The sequence below is a fragment of the Girardinichthys multiradiatus genome, chromosome 5 (assembly GCF_021462225.1).
Source record: "Girardinichthys multiradiatus isolate DD_20200921_A chromosome 5, DD_fGirMul_XY1, whole genome shotgun sequence".
Taxonomy (NCBI): Eukaryota; Metazoa; Chordata; class Actinopteri; order Cyprinodontiformes; family Goodeidae; genus Girardinichthys; species Girardinichthys multiradiatus.
Window position 1 is genome coordinate 23,064,373 of NC_061798.1, and position 26,742 is coordinate 23,091,114.

At 41.0% G+C, this 26,742-nt stretch overlaps 3 protein-coding genes across 13 annotated transcripts in view; all 3 read left to right on the forward strand.

Annotated features, from left to right (window-relative positions):
* Positions 1 to 4,636, forward strand: part of ctnnd1 (catenin (cadherin-associated protein), delta 1) — a 43,296-nt gene extending 38,660 nt beyond the window's left edge. For 4 of the 6 annotated variants that reach the window (XM_047366690.1, XM_047366691.1, XM_047366694.1 and 1 more), the window contains 2 exons: positions 434 to 488; positions 2,798 to 4,636. In XM_047366690.1, the coding sequence (XP_047222646.1) occupies positions 434 to 488; positions 2,798 to 2,856 (114 nt within the window). In that variant the 3' untranslated portion in view covers positions 2,857 to 4,636. Of the gene's footprint in view, positions 1 to 433; positions 529 to 2,797 lie in introns of all 6 variants that reach the window. The other 2 variants (XM_047366692.1, XM_047366693.1) reach the window with 2 other exon arrangements.
* A 2,081-nt stretch (positions 4,637 to 6,717) lies between these two features.
* On the forward strand, positions 6,718 to 21,931 carry LOC124868997. 5 transcript variants are annotated; one of them, XM_047366688.1, is made up of 7 exons: positions 6,718 to 6,867; positions 10,703 to 10,817; positions 10,932 to 11,911; positions 12,451 to 12,546; positions 15,036 to 15,492; positions 16,598 to 18,307; positions 21,371 to 21,931. In XM_047366688.1, the coding sequence occupies exons 2-7, from the start codon at positions 10,715 to 10,717 to the stop codon at positions 21,571 to 21,573; spliced, it is 3,549 nt and encodes a 1,182-aa protein (XP_047222644.1). In that variant the 5' UTR covers positions 6,718 to 6,867; positions 10,703 to 10,714; the 3' UTR covers positions 21,574 to 21,931. The 5 variants fall into 5 exon arrangements, with proteins under 5 accessions (XP_047222644.1, XP_047222645.1, XP_047222643.1 ...); XM_047366689.1 differs by having other exon boundaries at positions 10,706 to 10,817; XM_047366684.1 differs by lacking the exon at positions 6,718 to 6,867 and adding an exon at positions 7,724 to 8,031.
* A 105-nt stretch (positions 21,932 to 22,036) lies between these two features.
* On the forward strand, positions 22,037 to 26,685 carry timm10 (translocase of inner mitochondrial membrane 10 homolog (yeast)). Of its 2 annotated transcripts, none has more exons than XM_047366697.1 (2): positions 22,037 to 22,248; positions 25,328 to 26,685. In XM_047366697.1, exons 1-2 carry the CDS (start codon positions 22,178 to 22,180, stop codon positions 25,521 to 25,523), a joined length of 267 nt encoding a protein of 88 aa, XP_047222653.1. In that variant the 5' UTR covers positions 22,037 to 22,177; the 3' UTR covers positions 25,524 to 26,685. The 2 variants fall into 2 exon arrangements, with proteins under 2 accessions (XP_047222653.1, XP_047222654.1); XM_047366698.1 differs by having other exon boundaries at positions 22,182 to 22,320.
* The last annotated feature ends 57 nt before the right edge of the window (positions 26,686 to 26,742 follow it).

Below are 26,742 nucleotides of genomic sequence, written 5' to 3' on the forward strand. Positions count from 1 at the left end.
TTAAAAGGTTGGAATTTCATGTAAGTGATCAGATCATGCGCAACACACACAGACTGTTAGCTCCGGGAATGTTGTGTGAACGTTCTCACACCCACAGATGGCATGTTGTTGCACGTCCTGTTAAAGCAGAGTCCTTGATCTCTATCTCGCACATTATCTCTCATGCATGTGTCCCGTTCTTTCCTGAAACATGAACTAACATGGCACTAACAATTTTTTAACTCTTCTTTTTTTTTTGTCATCTCACCCTTTTGTTTTTCCTTCAACAACTTCTTCACTTTTTGTGTCTACTCACACTCAACTCTTTTTTTTTTTTTTTATATTTCTTTGCTCACCTTGTTCTTTGTGTTATCTCAACTCTGGGCTCGTCTTCCTGTCTTTTCAAAATCTATCACACACTCCCTATCTCTTTATATTTTGTCTCTTCTCTCAGGGAGGGATGTATGGGGAGAGGCAGGCTTCCTTGCCTCTATTGGATTCTTACGATGGTTAGGCCACACCCACTGTCACACTGCATGTCAGCGCATGGTATGTGTGTCCAACCAGCTACTTCACTCAACTCACCGCATGGCCTAATATTTCAGAAGTTTGTATAAAGTACCTTGCAGAAATATTTATACCCCTTGACATCGACATTTTATGATGTTACAGCCACAAACGTCTGTGTTTTACTGGGATTTTTACGTGATAGACCAACACATGGTGGTTGATAGGAAAAGGAATGAAATTCATCATATGTAAATGGAAAGAGGATGACACGACTCCATGCCTACCAAGATATGGTTGTTCACTTAAACGTACATTACAGGCAAGAAAAGATTAGAGTGGCTCTGGAGGAGCTGCACTGATCAACAGCTCAGATGAGAGAAGCTGCCTACTGTGCCCCTTTTCCACTGGCTCTACTTAGGCCCGCTCCAATCCACTCAGCTCGTTTTGCAAGGGCTTCTTATAATGGTGGTGTGGCCTGGTTCCTGCTTCTTTTAGTACCTTCTCCCAAGCAGGTACCACCGGGGCTGAGTAGAGACTACACATGACGTGAACATACTTCTGTTCATTGACAGCCATGTGCTGAAGAGAAATTAGAAGGTTTTCACCAAGGAAATGCAAGGAAATGTTAATAAAACTGAAGAGCGACTACAATAATATTACGGGCCAGAGTGAGTCAAACCAAAATGTAAACCATGCCTGAGGGCTGAAAAATGAAAGAAAAAAGAGATGTTAGCTTTCTGAATCACACGCAGGCAGGTTGCTGTGTATTCAGTGACCTAAATCGTCCCCACAGATTCAGCGGGGTCTTCATCCCATTTGACCCGATGCAGGCTGTCGTTTTAAGGGCAGCTGCTCTTTTCCTTCTCTCCCCTCCTGCACACCGTGGTTCGCTTTGGGGCCGTGACCCAAAGATCAGATAAAAAGAAGTGTCTCATCTGTGTAATCTAGAAGAATGATCTGGCATTATTTTTATATCACTGGCTCATCTAACCTGAAAGCTATTCATTTTTGTTAAGAGTGTTTTTAGTTCAGAAATTTACTTACAGCCCTTAAGCAAACCACCTTCTTTAGGAGGAGGGAGCAGGCAAAGAGCAGCTCCCTGTAAGCAGACTGCCTGCATCGGATCAAGCAGGGGGAAGACCCCGCCGAATCCACGGAGCACAAATATCCAACATCCAAAACTGAAACTAACTTCACCGAGGGTCAAAGGTTCACGGTTTTGCACTTTAAAGTCCTTGTCTTTGTTATTGCCTAGGCTGAGACAAACATTTCTTCATAAAGCCTAAAATTGTAACTTCTTCAGGCAAATTTTGGAGCTTCACCAGTCCAGACAGCGGCCATTCATTCTCCTCTCCGCTTCTACTACCACAACCCGCTCACATTAAAACCCTTTGGACTTATTTTAGCAATAGCTGTTTACCACACAGTCGAATCTGAAGCAATGTGTGTGATTGACTGAAAATACAAAAAAAGGTGAATATGAAAATGTGTTACTCAAATATCATGTCATATAATCTGATGGAGGGGAAACAAAGTGAGAAAAGTATGAGGTTTTGAAATGAAAAATAGTTGAAGACGGCCTGCATGAGCTCAGAAAATGTGCTGGCATCACCATGATGCACAGAGGTCTTTGTTTTTCTGCGGGGGCAGAGAAGCTGGTCAGAGTCGATAAGAGAGACGGAGCTCTCACACAACAGCTTTTCTTATACTGATTATAAATTCTTCACTAATTGGGAAACTTCTAAAGGCAGTGGGCAGCTGGTTTTTATTTAGAGGTTAAAGAGTAAAAATGCAAATCCCAGACACCCTTTTTTTTTTTTTTTTTTTTTTTTATAGAGTTTTTGAGGTTTAAACAAAACCCAAATAAAACCCTGTTTACCCCTCTTTTTGTTTCCACTTCACAATGTATGCACTGTTATGTGTTGGTCTACAGCGTAAAATCTCCAAAAAACTCCACGAAGGTTTTGGCTGTAACATGTGAACCAGTTCAAAAGTAGTGAATACTTTTTGCAAGGCACTGCAAAAGCATCCATTTTCACCCAGCTCTCATTGTACTGTATTTAAACTGTTGTTTTGCACCCCCTGCTGGTGAGAAGTGTTATTTTTGTTCTCTTGATGTGGATCTTTTTTTTTTTTCTGTGCAGTTTTTGTCTTAATATGTGATGACTTTGCTTCTGACAGCTTTTACTTGTGTATCTTTTACCATTATTATTTTTTTGTGTATGAATTTATGAGGCACGAGCACCTTTCATCACTTTATTCATGCAATCAGCTCCAACACTTTTATTTTCTATTTTTTTTTTTCCAGAGGAACTGATAGTGTGCATCACAAGACGACAGCCTCCTCCAACTTACTGCCCTTGCTGAACTGACGACGTGGGGGGGGGGTCGAGACCACTACACTACCGCCAGGATTTAACTCCAACATGTACACTCAATCCTTTCTGGCCCAGCTTCTCTCTTTCTCTCTTTTCTTTCTCTCTCTCTGTTACATTCCTCTATTGCAGCAGAAGAATGAATTAAACCACAGGAAGTGATGTGGATCTAAAGCCCTGCCTGTGGACAACTGTTCATGACACTATGACCACTCTGCGCTCCGTGATTCAAAAACCACTCAGTTTGAATTTATGGCTTATGATGCTACATCTCCATGAATACAGTACAGCCTAACAGGAAAACACTAAAAGCCCTCGTTTGTTATATTTTAATGTAAATGATCGAACTGGAACACTTTGTGGATGCCTTTTTGAAGAAATCAAGGGAAATGTGGGTTTTTCCAGCTTCTCCAGCTGTTTAAAGCTTCTGCCTCTTGTTGATGTAGTGGTTAATCCTCTACTTGATTTGCCCTGTACTGCTACTTACGTACACGTACTGTACTTGTGCCAAAAATGTTGAGACTGAATGCAAAATCTTTGTTTTTCCAGCAGCTACACTTGACAACTATCCTTTGCTTTATTTCATCTGCCACACATCTGTTTCCAAGTTTGCTGCACCCATCTCTTTGGCTCCTCTGAATTTGGTTAACATCCTTAAATATAAATTGGTGCAAGTGTCTGTAATAAATATGTATCTGTACAGAGGAAGAAATTAGAATGTTTTCTCCTCCCGCTCGTTGGAATGGACAGAATAGTCTGTATTTAAAGTGATCCTTCTGTCAAATGGACTTCGATGATCCTGGTAAATCTTGGGAGACGCCAGAGGATCCATCAAACTGGATCTGCTGGTCTTCAAACCTTATGAATGTGCAAGAAAACTGTCAACAGTGAGTTAACTGGAGTGCCTCACATATTGGATGTATCCAAGATGACCTGAAAAAACAAACAAAATATTTTTTTTACTTTCACCGCTGCAGCTTAGATGTTGGAAAATCAGCATTTTTGAAACCTGTTCTGGTAGAATAAGTGAACAAATACTTAAAATCTCGTTATGGCATGAAAGTCTCCTTTTCTGTTTAATTTACTGTTTCAGAACACTATTTGGGAGTTTTCGCCCATGTTTGTTAGTGGCGAGTGAGATGTAGATACTGACTGGATTATTGAAAGAAGCACTATAGGGGGAAAACACGTTTGTTTCTTGTTGGGGTTTTTTTTTTTACCGTTTTGTTTTCTGTGCCAGGTGCGAAATGACAAAGAACGCCTCATTTTCCCAAACCGACAAGTTGCCTTCAAACCTGAACTGATTAAAGTTGGAAAACAGCAAGGGGTTAATGTCAGAAAATCTGTGTAAGGAGGCCTAGAACACAATTTGCTACTAGTTAAAATGGTGAAAGGAATAAAAGCACATCTAAACTATATATATATATATATATATTTACAAGAGAATATTTGTTAATTTTAATGGTTTTCTGTCTTATTTTTTTTTTATATTGATTTGGGGTTTAATTGTTTCGGGTGTGCTGGGTGAATGCATATGCAATCAGTTTTTTTTGTTTTGACCCTAAAAAGAAAATCTCAGTTTACATCGTAACTAAATGCAAACAAAGTTGGCTGGATTGAAAAACACTCTTCCTACACAGAACAGCAGCAGATCATTCTGATTGTGAACTACACCTTAATCTCTTTGCCTTGGCTCTTAAAAATTGCACATTCTCATTTATGATTGAATTATGTAACTAGCAATAATGTTTTTAATAAAAAAGAAAGCTAGATTTCTGCCTTGTCTACTGGTGTGAATGTTTTATAATGAATCACTGAGGTTGATTAATGATGTAAATAATATATAAAGTCAAATGTGGCTTTTTGTCTGGATAGATTGTATGCAGGTGGGTGGTAAATAAGTAGAATCAGGTTTTATTGATATGCCTTGTGTGTACATCAACGCAAAAACTGTCATGACAACTTGAGATGGTTCCCAATAGGAAAATTTAAAAAAAAAAGTTTTTTTTTTTTAACTGAGCTGTTGGTTGACTCGTATTGCGGATGCCCAGTCAGGAGTGACTGAGATGATCCTTGTGGTTCTGGGATCAAGGTAAAATCGCTCTCTTAAATAATGAACACAGTAGAATATAACTTCCTGGTTGCTGAGGCCAGCAGGTGATGATTGATATTCAGGGTCATCACAAGGTGGTTTGGGGCCTTTTCATAAAGTAACAATGCATTTACTTTATTGCTTTCTGCATGCACCAAAACGTGTTTGAAAAGTTAATATTGCATTAAATTATTTCCTTTGACAGAATATTTTGCTTGACTTTCATATCAGTTGAGTGTTTTCATGGGTTGCTTGCCTAGGTGCTGAGATTTAAAAAGTTACCATTTTAAAACTGCTAAAGCTGTTATTCATATTATATTTGTGCCCGGCTGAAGTGCCCTGCTGCTCAGCTGGCTGAAAGAAGGCTACAAAGCTTTTGCCTAAAAAGAAACGTGGTTGCTTTAAAATATTGTGTTAAAGCTGTTGTTAATAAGCAAGGTGTAAATTAGTTTGCAATGGGGTGAGGGATTGTACCACTAACCACGATTATATACTTTTTCACCAGTAGCTTCTATACTTTTCTAACCTGCTGTTTTCTACTGCACACATTGCCAAATGTCCCTTTAAGTAGAATTTGAGTTGATTGTTTCAGGGATTATGTTGTCTGTTCAACTTTGTACACATCATAGACAAAACTGCAGCACTTTGCAAATGATTTAAGCCGCTCCCTTGGACCAGACCTTCTTTAAAAGCGATTTTGAACAACAGTTCTTCAGGTTTCAGAAAGTTTTTCAAAATGTTTCTCTGGACTTTGGCTGCTTTTTTTTTTAAACTATTGGTCAGTCCAGTACCTGACTATTTCCATAGGAATGGTTTTAGTTCATTAGGCTCAAATCCGACCCATGAATCATTCAGTCACACAAAGTTCTGTAAACTTTAAATCAGTCCTAATTAAAACTAGATATCATGAAAACATGAAAATGTAAAACTATTTCTGAATATTACAATCACCATATCAGTTTTGATTGACCCACATATCCTGACCTATATTTTTATTCTTTATCTTGATGTAGCCACCGATCTTTCTTAGCTTGACCATCTCAGCCAATTAAAAGTATGTATCGAGTGTTGATCTCGACAGCAGGGAAGTTCTATTGAACTGGTTAAAAGTATTAGCATGCTGCTAGATTTGTGTTCATGGTACCAATAAATATACCAAATATTGCAACTAAGCATTATATTGCATATGTTGATTATGATTTGATACATTGTGCAGCTCAACATACTTACTCTGATAACATTTTGATTAACCGATCATAGAATTTAAGCTCCAAACAACAATTAAATGACAATTTTGTATGCAACAGAAAAATGAGAAGAAAAATACAGAAGGATGTGTTCTGACTTGTCAGTTGCCTTATGTGATGACCCCGGATGAATGTGTGTGTGAAAGCTTGTCTTTCGGAGGGATGGTTTTATCTTGATTAAATAATCATTTACAAGAAAAGCAAAACAAATAGAAAAAAAACCTCGCCATTACATGAAAGAAACTATAAAAGAGGATTGATTGGTTCACACAGAGCAGTCTGACTTGTGGCTTAGAGGAATTAGCGATCGTTATTTGGGTTTGGAAAATGTGCATTTTTCGAAAAAAACCAAAAAAAAAAAACAAAACGCGTTTGTTCGTAACTTAGAAAAAGACAAATCATTGGAAATGTATTATTTTCTGCTGGAGGCCATGCAGAACATGTCGTTTTCCCTCTTGTCGTTCAACAGAGCGGCCACTAGGTGTCACTGCACCGCACGAAAATGGTAACTCCTCTTCAGACTCGACAATAAACAGAGAGAGAGAGCTGTTGAAAATTCATGGATTCTTTGAAATGTTCAGAGTTTAACGCACATTTCATGAGGAAATGCCGAGTGAAGTTTAATCCTTCCTTAGACATCAACTTGCGCCACAGGAGAATATAAGTGAGTACATGAAAAACCAACCCGCTTAAGCAACTTTAGCTAACATCATCGACCAAGTTCAGGGTATATTCAGGCGGGCTGCTCATTACTAACGTATCTCATTGTGTTTGTGTCTTTTAACGATAACACGGAGAGTTCTTAATCTAAGTAAATACAACACCTAAAGATTCCTAGGCATTTTTTCTTTTCAAGTCCGTAAATTCATAAACTTGAACTCCAGCGTGCAGGAAAAAATAAATAAAAATGTGCTCCTTGCTCCACCTGTCACCGTTTGAGACACAAACTAAATCGAAAACTATAATATGTATCCGAAATGTTCAGTCTGATTTAAAAAAGGTAATTATTAATTTCTAGGTTTGACTGTAGACCACAACATCTGGATCTGGAAACTTGACGCTACAAGCTTAATTTTGCTTAAGGCAGCATCCGATTTAGTCGTAAACTCAACTCTTATTCTGCTAAATTGAACTGGAGCTGGGTTCATTTTGCATTAAGCAGTTTGTGAACAGTGGGATCATCTTGAAAACCACACTACCCAGGCAGACAGCTCAAACGTAGCAAAATAGTTTTTCGGGAACATAGTTTAGAGCTTTTTTGTTTGTTTTTTGAGAGGACTTAAAATCACCTCATTAAAGTACAGGTTTAAAGCTAAAGTGGACAGTAGTTAAGAAGCCAAGTTAAATGCTTTCAGATCGCTCTCTTTCTGTTTTCACTAATTAACAATCAACTTGTCGCACTTCTTCTTGGCAGCAGGGCAGAGACACTTAACACCTCCCGTCCCTGAGCTGCTGCTGCTGCTGCTGCTGGAAGTTTGAAAGCGGAGCTAAACCGGATGTAAAAGTATAACCTGGCCCCAGACCAATTTTGAAAAATCCCACCAAAGTGTGCAGTGCAAAAAGATCCTGTGGGGCCTATGGCCAAGTGTGGGGATGAGCAGAGGGACGAGGGAAAGTGACAGCTTGCTTATTTTGACATTTTGAAGCATGGAGAGTGATCGCCATGGACCTGTCTTTTGAGGTGGAGGATTTTTCACCCCCCTTTGAGGGAGACTTTTTTTTGAAACCCAGCGGGCCTGAACCTTATCAGTTCGAGCCGCTGGCTCAGAGGGCCCAAAGCCGGTGCTACCGAGGCAGTGGAGGACAGAATGGGTCCAGTTTCTGGGTGGTAATGTGATGTTGGCAGGAACAAACTTTCAGAAAGTGTACATTTACTTGTAGATTTGTATTATCTGAAGTAAAGCATATGATCCAAGGTATAAAACATAAAACGCAATGATTGTAATTCCAACTCCTGAATCCTGGCGTGTGTCTGAGTGAGATGGTTTCATACCCAAACGCGGGGGCGGTGACGTAGACATGTAGCAAGCTGTACCTTTGAACAAATAGTAAAATTCAACTGCAGTAGCCACTGTTCAACCTGAAGGGGGCAGCACTAAGATGGTTTTTAGGACAAATATTGCAGAGTTAAACAAGTTTGCATGACAATGTAAACATTTGCACAGTAACACTAGGATAGCACCCTTGAGGCCTAATTTATACTGTTGAGCTGCAAAAAGAGTTGATTTGGGGTTTAGCTACTCTTTAAACTTTAACACATGGCTAATACAGCCAGAAAATAAATGGAATGAGGGAGAGCCGGGGGCCATTGTCCCCCTACTTTACAGTTCTGTTACTGACATCGCTATCTCTTTCCTCTCTCTCATGCTCTCGTTATCTATCTCTGGACCAGATTTCTGAATTGTTTGTGCCTCTTAAAACTGGACGACACGCGCAAAAGTAGGCGCAGAGTGATTTAGTGACATATACAATGAGGTCAGATGCGCAAAATAACACCTGCTGTGCAGTTTTGCCTCAATGAAGTCAAGTGCAGTACTGGGCGTTTCAGCACAAAGTTGCCAAAGTCTTGGAGGAGCAGATATCAGAGGTGTGTGTGTCTGGAAGTGACGGACAGAGATTTCGGAAGTGGGAGGGATGGGCTTGGTGCCATGTCTGTCAGTGCCATATTCATATCATTTCTCCACGTGTAGAAGTGCTCTATGTTTTGTTTGGAGTAGCTTTAAAGTTGAAAAGCCAGGCTCTTACAAGTAGTTTGTTGCAAAAAGGAGAAGGTATTTCAGTGCCCTGTCAGCAAAGGTGGAGTAGTCCTTTCTCATATGCGGCCAGATGGGGGCAGAGCCTCAAAGTTCAGTTTTAAATCTCCTGTGTTTGTCATTTATCAGCTCCTCCTGTGGCTATAAATCCAGACTAGAACCTACACCGGGGGCAAAGGGTTTCCTCACCGAGGAATGTTTGTTTTCAAGGTCAGTGAATTTCTATCCTTGGAGGTGCTCCAGGTGGGACTAGATCAATGGAGAGAGGAAGCCCAAATCATCACACGACAGCAGCTCCTGGAGAAGCAGTGGGAACATTTCTGTAACTCCATCCTGGAGCTTATACTATATTATAATTAATTATATTTTATAATAATGATTACAAAATTATTTGATTATATTAGATTATATGTGGTAATACTGATTAAAAATAAATTTATTTTATTTTTGCATTTTCCTTATCTTCCCTTCAATTTTCTGAGGCCCCTCTCGCCCCCTGGTGGCCCCCACTTTGTAAAACTGGCCTATAAGATGACTTGGATTGACAAACAGGCGGAGTAACTTCTGGCATCCGAATCATTCCAGCAAACTGTAGTTTAATCACCTCCTCCACATTTACAAAGGCCCGACTGATAGCCTGGACCTCTGTGGGCTATACTGCCGGAGACGGTGGAAAGGGAAGAGAGCCGGTGTGCTTGTGTAGCTCAATAACTGCCTTTAATTTTAAAGGATGCATATTATGCTGTCACCAGGGCTGCTTTGGGACTTTCTGACCACTCTCTGGTCAACCTCATCCCAACCTACAGGCAGAAATTAAAAGCTTTCAAACCTGTGGTTGGACTGTTAAAAAGTGGACTGGTGAGTCAAAGCAGATGTTACAGGCCTGCTTTGACTGCACAGATTGGACTGTTTTTAAAACTTCCCCCACTGATTTAAACCAACTGCTTGCCATCCAGGGAAGCGACACTTAAATTATATATTTTTCTAAATGAGGCTTGAATTATTGAATCATGAACACTGACGATAACTGTAGCATGTGTGGCCTGGAGTGCTTTAGATGTTGCTCTGGTCTTTTTTTTTGTCCCCTCCCGAACAATGATGTGGTTCATCGGTGTGTCAAAGCCCTAGAAGTACAGTAGCATTGTAACCCTTTCCAGACTGATCGATGTCAATAACTTTGTTTCTCATTTCTTCTTGAATTTCTTTAGAACAAGACATATTTAGCTTTTGGTGATCTTTCTGCCTACTTCATGTTGTCAGACAGGTTCTGTTTCAGTTTCTTGATTCTACTTGATCTGATTTCTTGTATATAAGTTTGTTGATATGTTTTTTTTTTTTTCTTATTCTACATATCTGGCAGTAACGAGGCCATGGTGTGGTTATTTCAACTGAACCAAATCAAATGAGATTAATTACAGATAATTAGCAGTTTAACAAAGGAGGGAATTGCATTTACATGCAGGGCCAGGTTTGTTTGTACAACTTTTTTTCCAACAGAAATTCAACAGCATTTTATATTTACTCATTTTTGTCTGATATTAAAATTAGTTTGATCTAAAATATTTAAGTGAGACAATATATTTTCACAGCAGTATAATATGAGGTTTGATAAGGTTATGATTCTTTAGACAAACTCGGTTTTAAATCCTTGCATGTTCCTATATTACTTATTATTATTATTATTACTATTGTTGTTGTTTTCAGGTTATCAATAAAAAATATTTCTCTATCCGTGCTTTTTCTCAGAAGCTTGTGAACATGCAGAGGTTCTGGTGGCCCGGGTATGAAATGCAGCTTCTCGAACAGCTGCAGAGGCAACAAAACAGCGCCCAGTTCTGTGACACCCTGCTGCAAACTGAGGGTGAGACCACTATTAAAAGCTACATCAAGGAAACAAATGACAACTGATCCATTAAAAAATGTACTTTAAGTTTAGGAATCTTGAATATCAACTGTCCAACTTGTCTCTGTGAAGGTATCTCAGTCCCAACCCACAGCTGTGTCCTCGCAGCTCTCAGCCCTTACTTGTCCCAGAGCTTGTCAGCCACTCCCTCCCCTCCATTGGGGCAGATGCGTCGGCTCCACCTGCAGGCGGTGACAGCCCAGACCTTACTGAAGCTCGTTGGCCTCCTGTACAGCGGGGAGCTGGAAGTAAAAAGTTGCGAGGAGCAGAACGACATGTTGGCTGCAGCCCACAGGTTTGGAATCTCAGACCTTGCATTAGGATGCGGAGATGAGGGGCGGAAAGGTGAAGAGCTCCTGGAAAGGAGGGAAAGGGTTCGCACGGAAGAAGGCACACAGTTGCACAAAAGTGTGAAAATGCAGGATGCACAGGTTCAGGCTGAGATGAGCGGAAGGACAGATGATGATCCTCATGTTAAAGGCAAAAGCTTTGTATCGATTGGGACACAAACCGTAAACAGCAGTCTGATGTCTGCAGCCAGTCCCGGCCATCTTTGTGGTCAAGCAACACCTCCAGCACTGCAGTGTGTATCTTCTGTAGCAACCGTTTCTACTTCCCTGCAACCTGAAAACATCACACAGTTTTCTTTTGCTTCTTACCCAACCATCCACAGCGATCCGGAGTCTACAGCTGGGCAGTCCTCTGACTGTTTAATATACCCCTCATTCCCCTCAGCTTCATCCAGGTATATAGAGACCTTACCAACCTCCCTCAAGGCTGATGCCAGATCACCAAGATCTCATAAAAAGAACAATTGCAAACAGTCACCTAAGTCTGGAGAGAGCGTCTCAGACCAACACAGGTCAGGACAGGAGGATGGAAACGCGAATGTGGATGGAGGGACTTCTGCTCAGCTAAGAGGAGTCTGCAGGGAAAGGATACTTGGAGGAGAAAAGGAGAAGAGGAACTCGCATTTTATAGGAAGAGGAAAGAATCTTGAGAAGATGAAGCAGACAGAACAGGTGATGAAGACTGCTCAGATTCCCTTCAAGGTAAGACCTGCACACTGCTCTCAGAACAGAACACCGAACCAATTACAGGCAACAATAACCAAAAAATTATCTCCTGATGTTCATACACTCATAAGCATATTACAATCTACAAGTTGAAGCAAATTTTGGGGACGCGATGCAATATAAGAAGTGCATCCTATAACAATCTTATTGGGTTGGATCTCTCTTTTTATAAAGAATCCTGGAAAATCCTCTTTCCACTTTAGAAAAAAATGTAGCTCCCAAAATTCAGAAATTTACCTTGTAAAATATAGACAGAAGTTACATGAAAGTTAATGAGCTGTTGAACGTGTTGCTGGGGTTCAAGATGAAAACTTCATTAGATGTGTTTGTTTTGTGGCTGCATTGTCATGCCATCCCTGTTTTATATTCTTCAGAAACTGCAAATTGTTTGCAAACTGTAATACACAAATGAATAAACCTGCAGGGATTTAAAGGGTGCTAACAGAGCTGTGGCTGGAGTACACGAAGAAACCTTATCATAAACCGTCAGTAAAACTCTGTGGTCTCCGCCTCAGGTGAAACTGAAGAGGAGGGCTAAAGGAGAGCTGTGGAAGATCGTGGGCCTGCAAGACGCAGATGAGATGGTGTCAGTTCTTACCACCATGAAACGGGTAGATACACATGGAAAATATCATCAGTTTGTTCTGTAGTCCATCTATTATATATTGGCCCGCTCCTGCTGATTGGTTCATTCAACCTAGTGGAGAGGGTTTTCAAGCATGAATGACCTGTTTAAGGTCACCCTACAGCATCTTAATCAGATTCAAGTCCAGACGTTTGACTAAGCCACTCCAAAATCTTTATTTATTTATTTTTTAATCCATTCAGAGTTTCTTGAATGTAAGGTTATGAACTAATGGCCAGACGTTTCTGGATTTCCAGATTTTTCTAGTGGAAAGCAAAGCTCACAGTTACATCAATTTGGTTCGACTCCGGAAGAAGCAAAACAGTCCCCGTCCATCACACTGCCACCACCATGTTTGAGTGACAGTAAGATCTCTTTCTGACGTGCTGTTAGTTTATGCCCGATGCAACAGGACGCACAGCTTCCTAAACCATCCACTTTAGTCTCGTCAGTCCGCAAAATATTCTCCGGGAAATTTTTGGGATCATGAAGATGTTTTTTACCCTAAGTGAGATGGTTAATTGCATTTTTGGTAAGCACTGGTTTTTACAGAAGCTCATTACATTCACCAAAGGAAAAACAAAATTCAAAAAAGCACTAATATGGCCCTTTTTTCAACTTTCACGAATCAAATAACGTTTTCACAAATCCCTACTAGTTTATACGATTCTGCGATTATTTCAGAACAATCTAGTCCAGGTTTGAAGTGTCTACCTACTGTAGTTTTTAAGTTGGAGCAGATTAAAGATGCTTAAGGGGATGAAAAAATCAGGTGGAATAGCCCTTTAACTGTTTCCCGAATCGTAAGCTGCCATCTCGCAATTATGAGATCTTAATCATTAAAAAATACACAACTTTTATCTCAAATATGAGATGATCTCTTAATTATGATAAAAGTTGTGTATTTTTTTCTTCTTTGATGAATTCAGTGATCTTCTGTAGGTTTTGGACTCTGAGCTGGATGCCGTTTTGCTCCATCTCTTTCTTCTTGTTGAATCACAAACACTGCCTGGCTGGTGATCTCTTGGATGAGTTGTCAATGGGCGCTCAGAGTAATTTTAACAGACCGGCCACTTCTAGGAAGGTTCTTCACTGTTCCATGTTTTCTTCCTTTGGGGATAATGGGTCTCAGGGTGATTCCCTGGTTTCCCAAAGCCTCAGGAATGGCTTTGTAACCCTGGTAAAATGTACGCGACTTTGTTTCTCATCTGTTCTTAAATTCCTTTTAGATTGGAGCATAATGTCTTGCTTTTGAGATCTTTTAGTCTACATCGTGGTGTCGGACACGTACTGTTTGAGTGATTTCCTAAATCCCCAGGTCTGGCTGTGTTCAGGCCTGGTTGTGGGGACATTAAACCACATAAAATGTGTAAAATCCAAGTTGATTTGTGATATAACGCAGAGCATATCTTGCTTTCCTTTTATCAAATCAGATGCTAGTTTCAGATCTGCTCAGGTTGTCTTTGTCTGGTATCAAAATCAGTTTAAGTGTGACAAAAAACCAAAAGCAGAAAAACTGTAAAGGGGCAGGTGCTTTTTCACAGTACTGCATTTAGTCATGAAAGGTATCCTAAAAAATATATCAATGTTAGGTCATGATTTTGAAGTAAATAAATTAGATTATTAATGAAGATCCAGAAACTAACCGAGTTCCTTCTTTAACTTCATTTGTTTGTGATAAATCCGTCACTTGTATTTCTGTTGGTACGCTGTCTGTTTATTACCTAAACATGTATCAGAGATGTAGTTCAGATAAAATATGTAATGTATAAAACATTTTTATTCAGAGAAATTCAATCGTGGGACAGATTCCATGAAGTATTTGAAATTGTGTTTCATTTTTGACGAGGAAATATAACCTGTCTAGTTTCTGAGAATGTCTTCTTTTAGCACCTCCTACTGGTACCTCCTATCTTTATCCTCAGCAGGTCCAGTTAAGTTCTTCAGTCTGAAACCAGTCTGTTAGGGTAACCTCAAAGTGTTTTCTAGTGTTTTTTTTTTTGACCACCACAGGATAGTCGATGACTTCACAGTGAACACATTATCACCTCATCAGATGACAGTAGGACGCCCAGCGGCTGTATCAAAACAATGAACAAATGGTGCAGATGGTTTCCTTTAGTCACAATTGGAGCCTGAGAGCTGCATCTACTGATCAGGGTTTGCATGAAAAGAAACGACACACTGATGTCACTTTAGTGAACAAATAATGTATTCATTGGCTCATTTGTGTCGTTTCGTCATTTGTGTTTCAGTGTCGTTTCTGTGAGAATTTTGGGGTCTTAACAACTCCAACCTGTATAGGAAAGGTCAACTAAATAAAACTAAATGGTAAAAACGATTCTGTATAGATGAGACGGAGCAATAATTCTGTCTCCCCCGTGCAGATTCTGCTATCAGTTATCAGTTCATGTTAAAACTGAATGTAACATAGAAAATCTGTTATTAAAAGCTGACGTGTGTCTGTTTCTGTAGAGTTGCTGCAGCCAGAAAACCCACTCGGCTCACTCCGTCCTTCCAGCCCATAACCCAGAGTTCCAGACGGTTCAACCCGTTTTCACTTCTTCCCCCCAACCCCTCCACCATGCCAGCCTCAGCTCTGACTCTGAAGCACGCTCCAACAGCTGCTTCTCAATGAATCAGAGCCACGAGCTGGAGTCCGAGAGCCTCTCTCCGCCTCCGGGCCCCGTGGAGGAGTCTGACGAGCAGATTGACAAGCTGTTGGAGGACATCATGATGAGCCTGAATATTCTGCCCGACTTGGACAAGAACTGCAAGAAGAAGCAGGCAAACTACGATGGCGTGCCGACCTTTTGCCAAGGCCCAGCTGCAGAAGACGGCGCTGGGGTGACCCCGCTGCATGCTGATGTCAGTGCAGCAGGTTTCTACCAGGACTTAGAGACACATGGTGGCCACTCAACCACAGACACAGGTGGAAATCTTTTTAACAAACTGTTTTATTAATATAACAAAGCATTTTATGAAAAAAATATAATCTGTGATGGATTTACTTTTTGTTCCAAACTGGGATTAGTTTCTGTGTGTGATCTCTTGATTGATGGCGTTTTGCTGTAGTTTTTACTCAATATTGGAAGCTTCTGCTAACAAGTTGACATGAAAACCCATTTCTCTGCATAATCACACAACAGCTGCAGTCTTGGACCTTGGGGCAGGCAACATGGACTTACTATTTCATCGTGATATTTTGTGGTATTTATTGTGGTAACGATAAAAGTGATGACAAAAAAAATTAACTTTTTATTTCAGTCTTTCGAAGGTAACTGTGTAGCGGTGACTGGATGTCACAGTGATCATGGTGCCACACACACACACACACACACACACACACACACATATTGCTCTTAAAAAAACATTTCCATTTTTAAGTAGGCTCCTTCAGGATACCAGTTACATAAAGAAGTCCATTTTAATATTTTTGGACAATTATTGAGGCAACATTGTTGATTTTAATATTAGTTTAGGTGAAGAATGTATTAACTGTTGTCCTTACGTTGTTTCAGATCATGGTCCTTTTCTCTCAGAGCCGATCTGCACGACAGAATAGATTGTCTTCATGGCTCGATAAAGCATCCTATAAGTGCAGGCAGGCCAATTATGCTTAAGGACAGTGTCTCCGCCGTCTCCACTTGACCATTGTGGTCGTTTGGCACAAAGAGTGAAATTACTTCAGTAAATGAGCTAAATCTGGAGTGTTTGAGAACCTTTGTTGTTGCTCCTCTCCCATTAAGTTAAAGCAGTCATGCTGACCGTTCAGCTGGACAGAATAATAAACAGAGGTTCAAGTGCTTTACAGTATAAACAGGTTTTCACACTCTGCAGACCATTTAGGCGCGGGCGGTTAACGTGGCGTTATTGGGGATTTTTTTTTATTTATCATGACAGCAATAAACTCTATGATGTTTATATACCCTGAAAACAAAAAAATTGTCTAAAGTTTTTCTTTTCAACCTGGCTCTCTTCTTCCTTGTGCCGCTGATCTGTAACCCCTCATGAAGTTCTTCTCTTTTTTTTTGCAGGGATCCATTGTTGTTCTGGAGCTCAGAACCAGGCAAGCTACACAGACCCTCCTACTGGGCGAACTGATTTGCAAACACAGCCCTCTGAGTCCAGCTCATCTATCCGATCATGTGGGCCAATTAATGGACTGAGCTGCCCAGGTGAGGAAAATTCCTCATATCCTCAAACTACGGGATCCATCTTGCCTGTAAAGTGTTGCTCCAGCGGGGAAAAACTACAGTACTTTGTATTACAGCAGCAAGATCAGAACATTGAGTTCTTATCTGTTTCACATGAAAGTGAAACACAGCCAGCTGATGCGTTTTCCCTACATTGTGTGGATAACTTGAGGCTTCCACAATGTCTTTCCCCGTTAGAGCCCTGTCCCTCTGCTGCTCATCAACAGCCTGATCCCAGCGTCTCGGTTCAGCCAGAAAATTCTATTCAGCCATCGGTAAAAACTCGGCCCTGGCTCACAGAAGCTGCCTGCACGCTGCAGTTTCCTTTCAACGCCATCACGGCAGGCAAAAACGCATCTCGGCCGCCGGAAACAAGCAGCGGCTGTGGTGCAGAGCCGTCACAGCGTCGCAGGAAGTTGAAAGCAAAAAGCGACGGAAACGCTGGCTTCGTGAAGAATGTGGAGGTGAGAGAACAAAAATCCAAACTAGGAAGGAAATCCGACCGTATAAAGAGGAAGAAAAACAAATATGAGGCTGCAGAAGATGCCGCTCCATCTAAGAGGAGAAGGCAACCAGATTCTCGGAAAGAGCCCGAAGGTTTACCTCTGGACTCGATCTCATCAGAACGCGGAGATCCAGCTACAACTGTTTGTTCTGTGAGTTTGTCATGTAACAATGTGCCAATAAAGGAAAGCGGAAAGACTATCGGCTCTTTAAACAAACCACACACAGCTACTGGGACCGAGACGTCCAAAGGAGTCGCAAATCTCGGCACCGAACAGACCCGAATCAGAACGAGGGGCTTTATGAAGAGATCGCAGCAAAACACAAGCAACACTATCTCAGATAAGTGCTGTCTTTTAATACCGGTAATCAGCAGAGCTGTTGTGGCGCAAAAACAAGACCCAGCTCTTCCTAAGAGGAAACGTGGAAGGCCTCCTAAAATAAAACTCGAGCAGAATCTTCCAGAAGGTGTTTGCGCTAACGCTGAGATCAAGGGTTGTAAGGCCGGCGAGAAGATATCTGAAAAAGAAACGCCAAAGGAAGAACGAAAAAAGGGCAGAAAGTTCATGGTCAATGCAAGTGAGGAAGAGACAGGGCAGCTGCAGAAAACCACGAGTCCTGAGCGTCCTGGAAAAAACGAAACAAACAACATAAAAAGTAGTGAAACACAAAAACAGTCATGGAAGGTCACTCTGAAGGAGTTTCAAAAGCTCATCAAATGCAAAGACTTCAAAACAAGGAAAGCAACTGAAGTCGAAGACGGAAACGATTCTGTAGATATAGAAGAGTTAGAGAAGGTCAGGGAGGCAGCAGATGAAGCAGATACGGAGGCAGAAATGCGTCAGGTGCTTTGTGATTCCACATTTGATGAAAAGCACAATCTGCTTCTTGATACATCAGCCGCTCAGTGGAAGCCAACCCAACAAGGTGTGACCGGCAGCTCAGAGACTAGGAGGAGCAGTGTTTCTGGTCATGGGAAGAAACCAGCCTCTTGCCCTGATGTCTTAGAAGAAGAGATGGTCATGTTGTCGTCTAACAGAGAGCAAGGTAATTCAAACGGTGTTTGATTTTCATCGTAGCTTAGAGGGGACTGTTTTTGATTTGAGATTATAGAGCATTAAATCCTCACGGACAGTTAATGCAACACAATCAATATGGCAAATGTAACCATCTCCCCTTTCTGCCTCGTCTCATTTACAACCACTAACCTCAACGTGTTTTGTTGAAATATTATGTGGTAGATCAATATAAAGATGCACATATTTGTTAAATGAAGGGTGAATGGTTTTCATTTCATTTTAGAAACAAGAATCTGAAAAGTGTGGTGTACATCTGTAGTCAGCCTTTTGGGGTCTTTCTTTACTATCGTTTCAAATGCCTCTTCTTCTGTGCAAAATAACTGAAGCTCAGTCTGGTTGGACAGAGAGCAACACTTCTCAAGGCACAGATTCTCAGCTGGATTTTGGTCTGAGCTTTGACTGGACCATTCTAACGCAAAAGTAAGCCTCGATCTAATCACTTCTGCTGTAGGTCTGGCTATACGTTTGGTGTCGTTCTGCTGGAAGGGGAACCTCTGACCCCAGTTTCAAGTCTTTGGCAGCCTCTAACAGGGTTTCAACCAGGATGGCCCTGTACTTAGCACCCCAACATCATGATGCTGCCACCACCATATGGGGTGTTGGTTTTCCTCCACAATATGGCATTTTGGTCAGATTGTTCAATTTTGGTTTCATCTGACCAGAACACCTTCTTCTACATGTTTGCTGTGGCCCCTTGACGGCTTTGGCAAACTGCAAGCAGGACTTTCTTTCAACAGTGGTTTTCTTTTTAGCGTTCACAAATATTAGTTTTCCTGTCAACAGATTCTCCCACCTGAGCTGTGGATCTCTGCAGCTACTTCAAAGTTACCGTGGGCCTCTTGGCTGAACATGTCCTTGATGTTTAGAGTTATGCCGTGCTCTCTCCATTTTTGGATGTTGGATAGAACGTTGCTCTGTGAGATCCCTGACCCGTCTCTTGTTCTTTAATGTTCTCTATTAAACCTCTGAGACCTTCGGAGAACAGCTGTGTTTATACTCAGATTCAATCACACACAAGGAGGAGGACTGGTTTAGTCAAATCGGAAGGCAATTTGTTCCACTGGGTATTTATTTAGGGTTGCCAGAGTAAATGAGGCTGAATACAAATGCACGCCACATGTTTGAGCATTTTAATTGTAAAAAAATGTTTATATCTTCTTCATTCTATTTCATAATTACTGTTTGTCACATAATATCCTACAAAATACAGCTTTTGCTTGTAAGGGGTATGGATACTTTTGTAAAATCTAATCCCATGATTCAAACCACAGTTTCTTATATGAGAAACGGTCTGTTTCAGCTACTTTAATGTGTCTATTTTTCTTTTGTTTGCGTATGCTACATTGTGCATTTAACAGTTTCCTTGGGATGCCTTTTATTGACATTATACTAAAGTTTGGAGGATTGCAAACCAGACTGTAAAATGACTGGGCGGACATTCGGTCTTCCATAATAACCACAAATGATTTAATTGCATAAAATCTGTCGTTTTGTTACCCAAAAAAGAGAAAAACCCTATAAAAATGCGAACCTAAACATTTTACCTAGGTAAAGAAAAGATTTACCTGGATAAAAATGAAAGTACAAGTTTCTAGAGTTCAAAACAGGAAGGAAACCTGAAATAAACCATTAAAAGTGATAAAGAATCTCTTTATCATGCCGTCTGTTCACGTGGGAAATTGTTGTCAGCTGCTCCTACCTTCTATAGAGGTTATGAGGTTTTAACACATTATCTGTTGTCGAGTACTGTGTGTATAAAGCTGCGAGGAACATTTGTGCAAAGGTGAAGAATATCTGTGTGACTAAAATCTATCACCTAAGCAAATATCCGATCAGAACCATCTTTATTGGCCAAGATTGTGTGCACAGTCTGGACCTGTCTTGTTTTGTGGATGAGCCAAACCACACAGTGATGAACGAAGACAGGACAGACTGAATAACGGCAGTGTAGAAGATGACCGGCAGGTCCTGGGGAAGGTTGTACTTCTAGAATTGCTGCAGGAAGTACAGTCTCTGTTGGGCCTTCTTCCGAACAGAGTCTATCTGTGAGGATCATCTCAGGTCCAGATTAAGCGTAATTCCCAGGAACCAGAAATTATCCACAGTAGACGCAGTGTTGTTGAGGATGGTAAGAGGGGCAATGTGGGGACCAGCCGATCTTCCTGCTGCCTGTATGCAGACACCTCACTGTCCTGGATCAGACCAGCAGTGTCACCTGCGAACCTCAGGAGTTTCACAGACTGGTCCACTGAGGGGCAGTCATTTGTGTAGTGGGGAGAATGGGAATGGGGGACGCTGGTGCTAAAGGTTCCTGTATGGTAGAAGAGGCTCTCCAGCCTCTCATGCTGCTGGTCAGTCAGGAAGCTGGTGATCCACTGACTGTGAGAGGGTGGAGGATGTCTGGGTTGACTGTGTTGAAGGCCGAGCTGAAGCCCACAAACAGGGTCCTCGTGTACGTCCTCAAGTAGCCGAGGTGGTGCCGGATGCAGTGCAGTCCCAACCTTACCTCGTGTTTGTGTAAGAACGCTTGGACGTTTTATGTGTGGTCCATGTTACTGATTTCTGTTGCACGCGAGGAGCGAGGTCACATAAAAAATCTGCAGCTGATGAACAGTAGCTGAAAGTCGTGTTTTTGAGACAGAGGAGAATCCAGACAGAGAATCGAAGGGCATCTTCCTTTAGTTAAGCATCTAATGTATACCAAGTTCTAGCTAAATGGCTGTGATGCTTATTTTTGTAATTTTTATAGATTCAGATGTTAAACCTGGAACAAATTGTGTCTTTCGTCAGGATGTTAATAAAGATCCTAAAGAGCCAATTAAATCTTCTTTCTATGCTAACGTTTCTTAGGTTTCAACTCCACACTGGTTCATTCCTTCCATTTAGATGCCTTTTTATGCTAGAATCATTTATAGATCAGAGCAAAAGTGGTTAAACAACTTTTTTTCAGTCCTTAACTGGACCCAATAAATGATAAATAACATTTATCTTGTCACCATATAGTTAAAATAAACATGTCGACCATTATCAGGTGCAGATCAGAGCAACACCCTCACCGGCTGTGATGGGGAGGAGGAGGAGGACGAAGATGAGTTGGATGTTATGCTTTGCTCTCCTGACAAAGGGTCTTCAACCAGAGAGTTAGGAGAAAGAGTGGTCGTAATTCCAGATGACGATGAAGAAGAAGAAGAGGATGTGAACGAGATAGATGTGACTGGAGATGAAAGGGAATAATGTTTCACCCTGTACTTTATTTTTTACCATGTTGGTTCAGCACTTTTAATATTTACATTTTTATTTATATTGTTATTTTGATTAGTCACTGTCTGGCAGACACTCACTTTGCTTGAACCATTTAATTTCCAGCTAGATTTAGTGTAAAATGTACAGTTCAAGTGGATGTTAACATTTCTGTATTAAGCATGAGGAAAGTTCTCCTTGTAATTTAGATTTCTTGAATACATTTTTACTAATTTCTTTGAAGAAATCTGAAATGATTAAGCTGAAAAAAAAAGTCTGATATAATTGTGACTTCCTTTATCTGTTAAGAACGGTTAATGTTAATTAAAACTTTGCCTTTTCTTGCCCGTCATGTGTTTTCCTCTTCGCCTCTTCTTTACCGCCTCTAGGGGGCGCGCTGTTTTAGAAGCCTCTGTTTTATGCTTCCTTTGGCAGCGGAAGTGCGGGAGGAAACACTCCACACGTGTTTTACTTGCAGATTTTGAAGGTTACAGGAGAAGCAGCGGCTGGGTTTTGAGTGCGCTATCCGCAGCAGAGGGTCAGAGGAGCGGCGTGGTTGCGGTTAGAGGCCGGGGCTGAGCAGCACGGACACGGAGACATGGATCCCATGAAGGCGCAGCAGCTGGCGGCGGAGCTGGAGGTGGAGATGATGGCTGACATGTACAACCGGTAAATAACAACTCTATCGTCACTGATGTTTGCAACAATAAGGCAAATGTCGATGAGGAGAAAATATATCAGGTTAGTGAAGCTATTTGAGGTTGTATAGAATAGGGTAGAGCTTCATTTAAATTATTAAAATGTACAGCCTCTTACACAAGTTTTCGCACCCTCGACCGTTTTTTACGTTACAAAAAACATGAAGATCCTTTGATCTAGACCATGCACTGCAGTATGTTGAGGGTCTTTGTCCTGCACGAAGGTGAACCTCTACCAGGTTTTCCACCAGCTCCATCCGTCTTTACATTATTTGTACATTTTCCCAGTCGCTGCCGATAAAAAGAATCCCCACAGCATGATGCTTCCACGACCATGCTTCACTGTAAGAATGTTGTGTCCAGGCTGATGTGCAAAGTTTTTTTAAAGAAGTTTTTTTGCATGTAGGATAGAAAGTTCAGTTTTGGTTTCATCTGACCTAAGCTCCTTTAAGAAAGTCAACCCCATGGCTTGTGATGAACTGCAGCAACAAAACGTATTTCTTCTTGCCACGCTTTCATAAAGTCCAGATTCTGTAGATATTTTGCTAAGATTCTTCCACCTGCTGTGGGTCTCTGATGCTCCTCTAGTTACCACAGGCCTCTTGGTGTCATCTGGTCAATGGTCTCCCTGCCTGGCTTACTGGTTATATCTCCAATTGACTGCCATGTCCAGTGGCAGTTAACAGTACTTTTATTGGTCAACTAGAGTTTTAATAATTATCAGGATTGAAAAACATCCCATTTTTTTAACAGAAAAGTGAAAATTATTCATGTGGCTTTTTTTTGAAAACCTGTTTTATAATTGAATTATATAAGATTAAAAAACATCTGAATAATAATGTGTTAAACTTTAGTAAATGACAAAAAAGCAACAGTAAAATGAAAAAGAAAATCACAATAAAAACATAAATTCTAGTGTCATACTCCATTACGAAGCCACAAAGCTGACTCTTTAGCTGTAATTTCTGGAGGGGTAAATGCAGGGGTTATGCAGTGTAAAAAAAACAAAAACATGGAAAGCTTAATGTGTGGAGAGAGGCTAACACTGCAGCTTGAATGCATCATTTACATGGTGAAACAGACAACATTCAAGATGACGCTTTGATACAATGTAAAGTAGTTAGTGTCCAGCTTGTATAACAGTGGAAATTTGCTGTCATCCAAAATAACTCAACACAGCCATTAATGTCTGAACTGCTGGCAACAAAAGTGAGTACACCCCTAAGTGACAATTTCCAAATTGTGCCCAAAGTGTTACAATTTCTTGTGGCCACTATTATTTTCCAGTACTGTCTTAACTTTCTTGAGCATGGAGTTCACTCGAGCTTCACAGGTTGCCCCTGGAATCCTCTCCACTCCTCTATGACAACAAGCTGAGGGATGTCAGAGACTTTGTTCTCTTCCACCTTCCGTTTAACGATGCCACACGAATGCTCAGTAGAGTTTAGGTCTGAAAACATGCTTGTCCAGTCCAGCACCTTTACCCTCAGTTTCTTTAGCAAGGCAGTGGTCGTCTTGGAGGTGTGTTTGGGGTCATTATCATGTTGGGATGCTGCCCTGCAGCCCAGTTTCTGAAGGGAGAGGATCATGCTTATGCATATGGATCGTGTAAATGATCGATGATCGTATGACACTCTTGGATCCAGTTTGAAGAGTTTGTCTGTTTGCCTGCAAAGAGACATTAGCGCGCGTGTCTCTCTGTTCGGACCCCTTGGAGGAACCCGCGTCGAAGAGATCGATTCCTTGGACATGGGGTGCTTTTATACAGACAGTGGCATCATGGGAAGTACCCCTTTCCCTGGCTGTGCCGGAAGTAGGTTAATGCAATTTATTTTGAAAGTTCCAGAAAAGTCTGTACCGGACTTCATGTTGTAACCATGTAATGACATGCAGAAGTTGCTTTCATCCGAAAAAAGTACTTTGGACCACTGCATGTCATTCGGAAATCAAGGTGCCAGAGTCTGGAGGAAGACTGGGGAGAAGGAAATGCCAAAATACCAGAAGTCCAGTGTCAAGTACCCACAGTCAGTGATGGTCTGGGGTGCCGTGTCAGCTGCTGGTGTTGGTCCACTGTGTTTTATCAAGGGCAGGGTCAATGCAGCTAGCTATCAGGAGATTTTGGAGCACTTCATGCTTCCATCTGCTGAAAAGCTTTATGGAGAGGAAGATTTCATTTTTTACAATGACCTGGCACCTGCTCACAGTGCCAAAACCACTGGTAAATGGTTTACTGACCATGGTATCACTGTGCTCAATTGGCCTGCCAACTCTCCTGACCTGAACCCCATAGAGAATCTGTGGGATATTGTGAAGAGAACGTTGAGAGACTCAAGACCCAACACTCTGGATGAGCTAAAGGCCGCTATCGAAGCATCCTGGGCCTCCATAAGACCTCAGCAGTGCCACAGGCTGATTGCCTCCATGCCACGCCGCATTGAAGCAGTCATTTCTGCCAAAGGATTCCCGACCAAGTATTGAGTGCATAACTGTACATGATTATTTGAAGGTTGACGTTTTTTGTATTAAAAACACTTTTCTTTTATTGGTCGGATGAAATATGCTAATTTTGTGAGATAGGAATTTTGGGTTTTCATGAGCTGTATGCCACAATCATCCGTATTAAGACAATAAAAGACCTGAAATATTTCAGTTAGTGTGCAATGAATCTAAAATATATGAATGTTAAATTTTCATCATGACATTATGGAAAATAATGAACTTTATCACAATATGCTAATATTTTGAGAAGGACCTGTATATGTGACGTCTTAAAAGCAAATCCCTGGAGCAGAAACTTCGTCATTGATGATGAAAAATAAAGGCTTTGGTTAATTATCAGCTGTCAGCCTCATCTGCCACAACTTTCACCAAATTTCATCAGAATTCATTATGCTGCTTTTTGTTGAACAAATGATGAAAATCCAGCAGGTGGTGCTGTTGAGGTTTATCAAGCAACAGATTTTGGGCATAAATGAAACGACTTGTCTTTTCTGAATGAATGTAAAGCCTTGTCTGTATTAAATGAACACTGTGGCATTTTCTGTTGTCAGAATGACAAACGCCTGTCACAGGAAGTGCGTCCCGCCACACTACAAGGAAGCAGAGCTGACGAAGGGCGAGTCGGTTTGTCTGGACCGCTGCGTGGCCAAGTACCTGGACCTTCACGAGAGACTGGGACGTAAGCTCACAGAGCTCTCAGTGCAGGACGAGGAAATGATGAGGAAAGCGACTGTGGGGAGCGGATAAACTTGGACGAAGGAGACGCAGCATCTGTGTAGAGAATTACAAGGGTTTGGGCTGGGATAAGCATGTGTGGGTTCTAAAAGATTCATGTCTTAATAAAAGGGTGGGTAAGGCTAAATGTTAAATTAAAGGTACTGAAAGTCCATCAGGAAGACCTTCCTTCTCTTTTGCATCAGAGTTTGGCACAACAGCATCACTGAAGTAATTATGGAGGGACTTGGTGATCCACAACTCTCTGGATTGGTTCACTCTTTTGCCTGAAGATCTCACCTACAAAAAACTGAGTGGAAAGGAGGACATACTGGATGCTTACAGTCTGGTGTACTCAGAAATGTAATGGTTCTGTCTGTAGTCCAGGACCATTATTGCTGTGTTACTGTGTATGAAGTGAACTCAGTCACCCTTGCAGATTTTTTTGTCTGTTTTTGAATAAATAAATAAACACCTAAGGTTGCAGGATGACATTTTTCAGGTAGATGTGTATAACTGATGGCTTCTTAGTGTAATCATGCAGAATAGCCGGTCCAAGGTATAAGCAACTTAAGCCACTGCCCGGGGGGCCCTCGAGAAGGGTTGTGTATATGTCTATCTTATAATTTCAGAGTTAGAAATAAATTAAGGATGAACTTTTAAATTTGCCCTTAAAAAATCAGAATATCAATTTTAAATAAAAGATTAAAAAGTTCCAAACAAATTTTGGTAGGTAAAACTAGTTATAGTTTAAAATGTTTAACAGACGTACAATCAAACAGGGACAGTTTAAAAGAGATATTGGGATTTAGGTTGATGGGTGTGATCTCAAGAAGAAGTGGGCCCTCCAAGTGATTCTGCTTAGGGCCCCATATAGTCTAGGGTCGGCTCTGCCTGCAGAAACTAATGTCGAAGCTGCATTGACTATTGAACTGAATTAGAAAATCATGGTTTGATTATTTGTAGCAGTGTTTGTTGAGATGAAATGTTATTAACCAAGACACTTTGCAACATTTACTCTTCTTTTTTTTTATAACCAGCTGTTGCTGTATTAATACAGATAAGATGGACTTTGCTCTTTGTTGTGCTCGTATTGACTTTGTTTTGCAGTTAGTGGACCACAGTGTGTTGTTAAATTTGTGCGAACTACAGTGACTGTTGTTAATTACTCTAAATAAAAAGAATGTGCCCTGTCTGCCTTCCCAGCAGCTGATTGTCCCCTACTCGCTGTATCTCAGTTGAGATTAAAGAT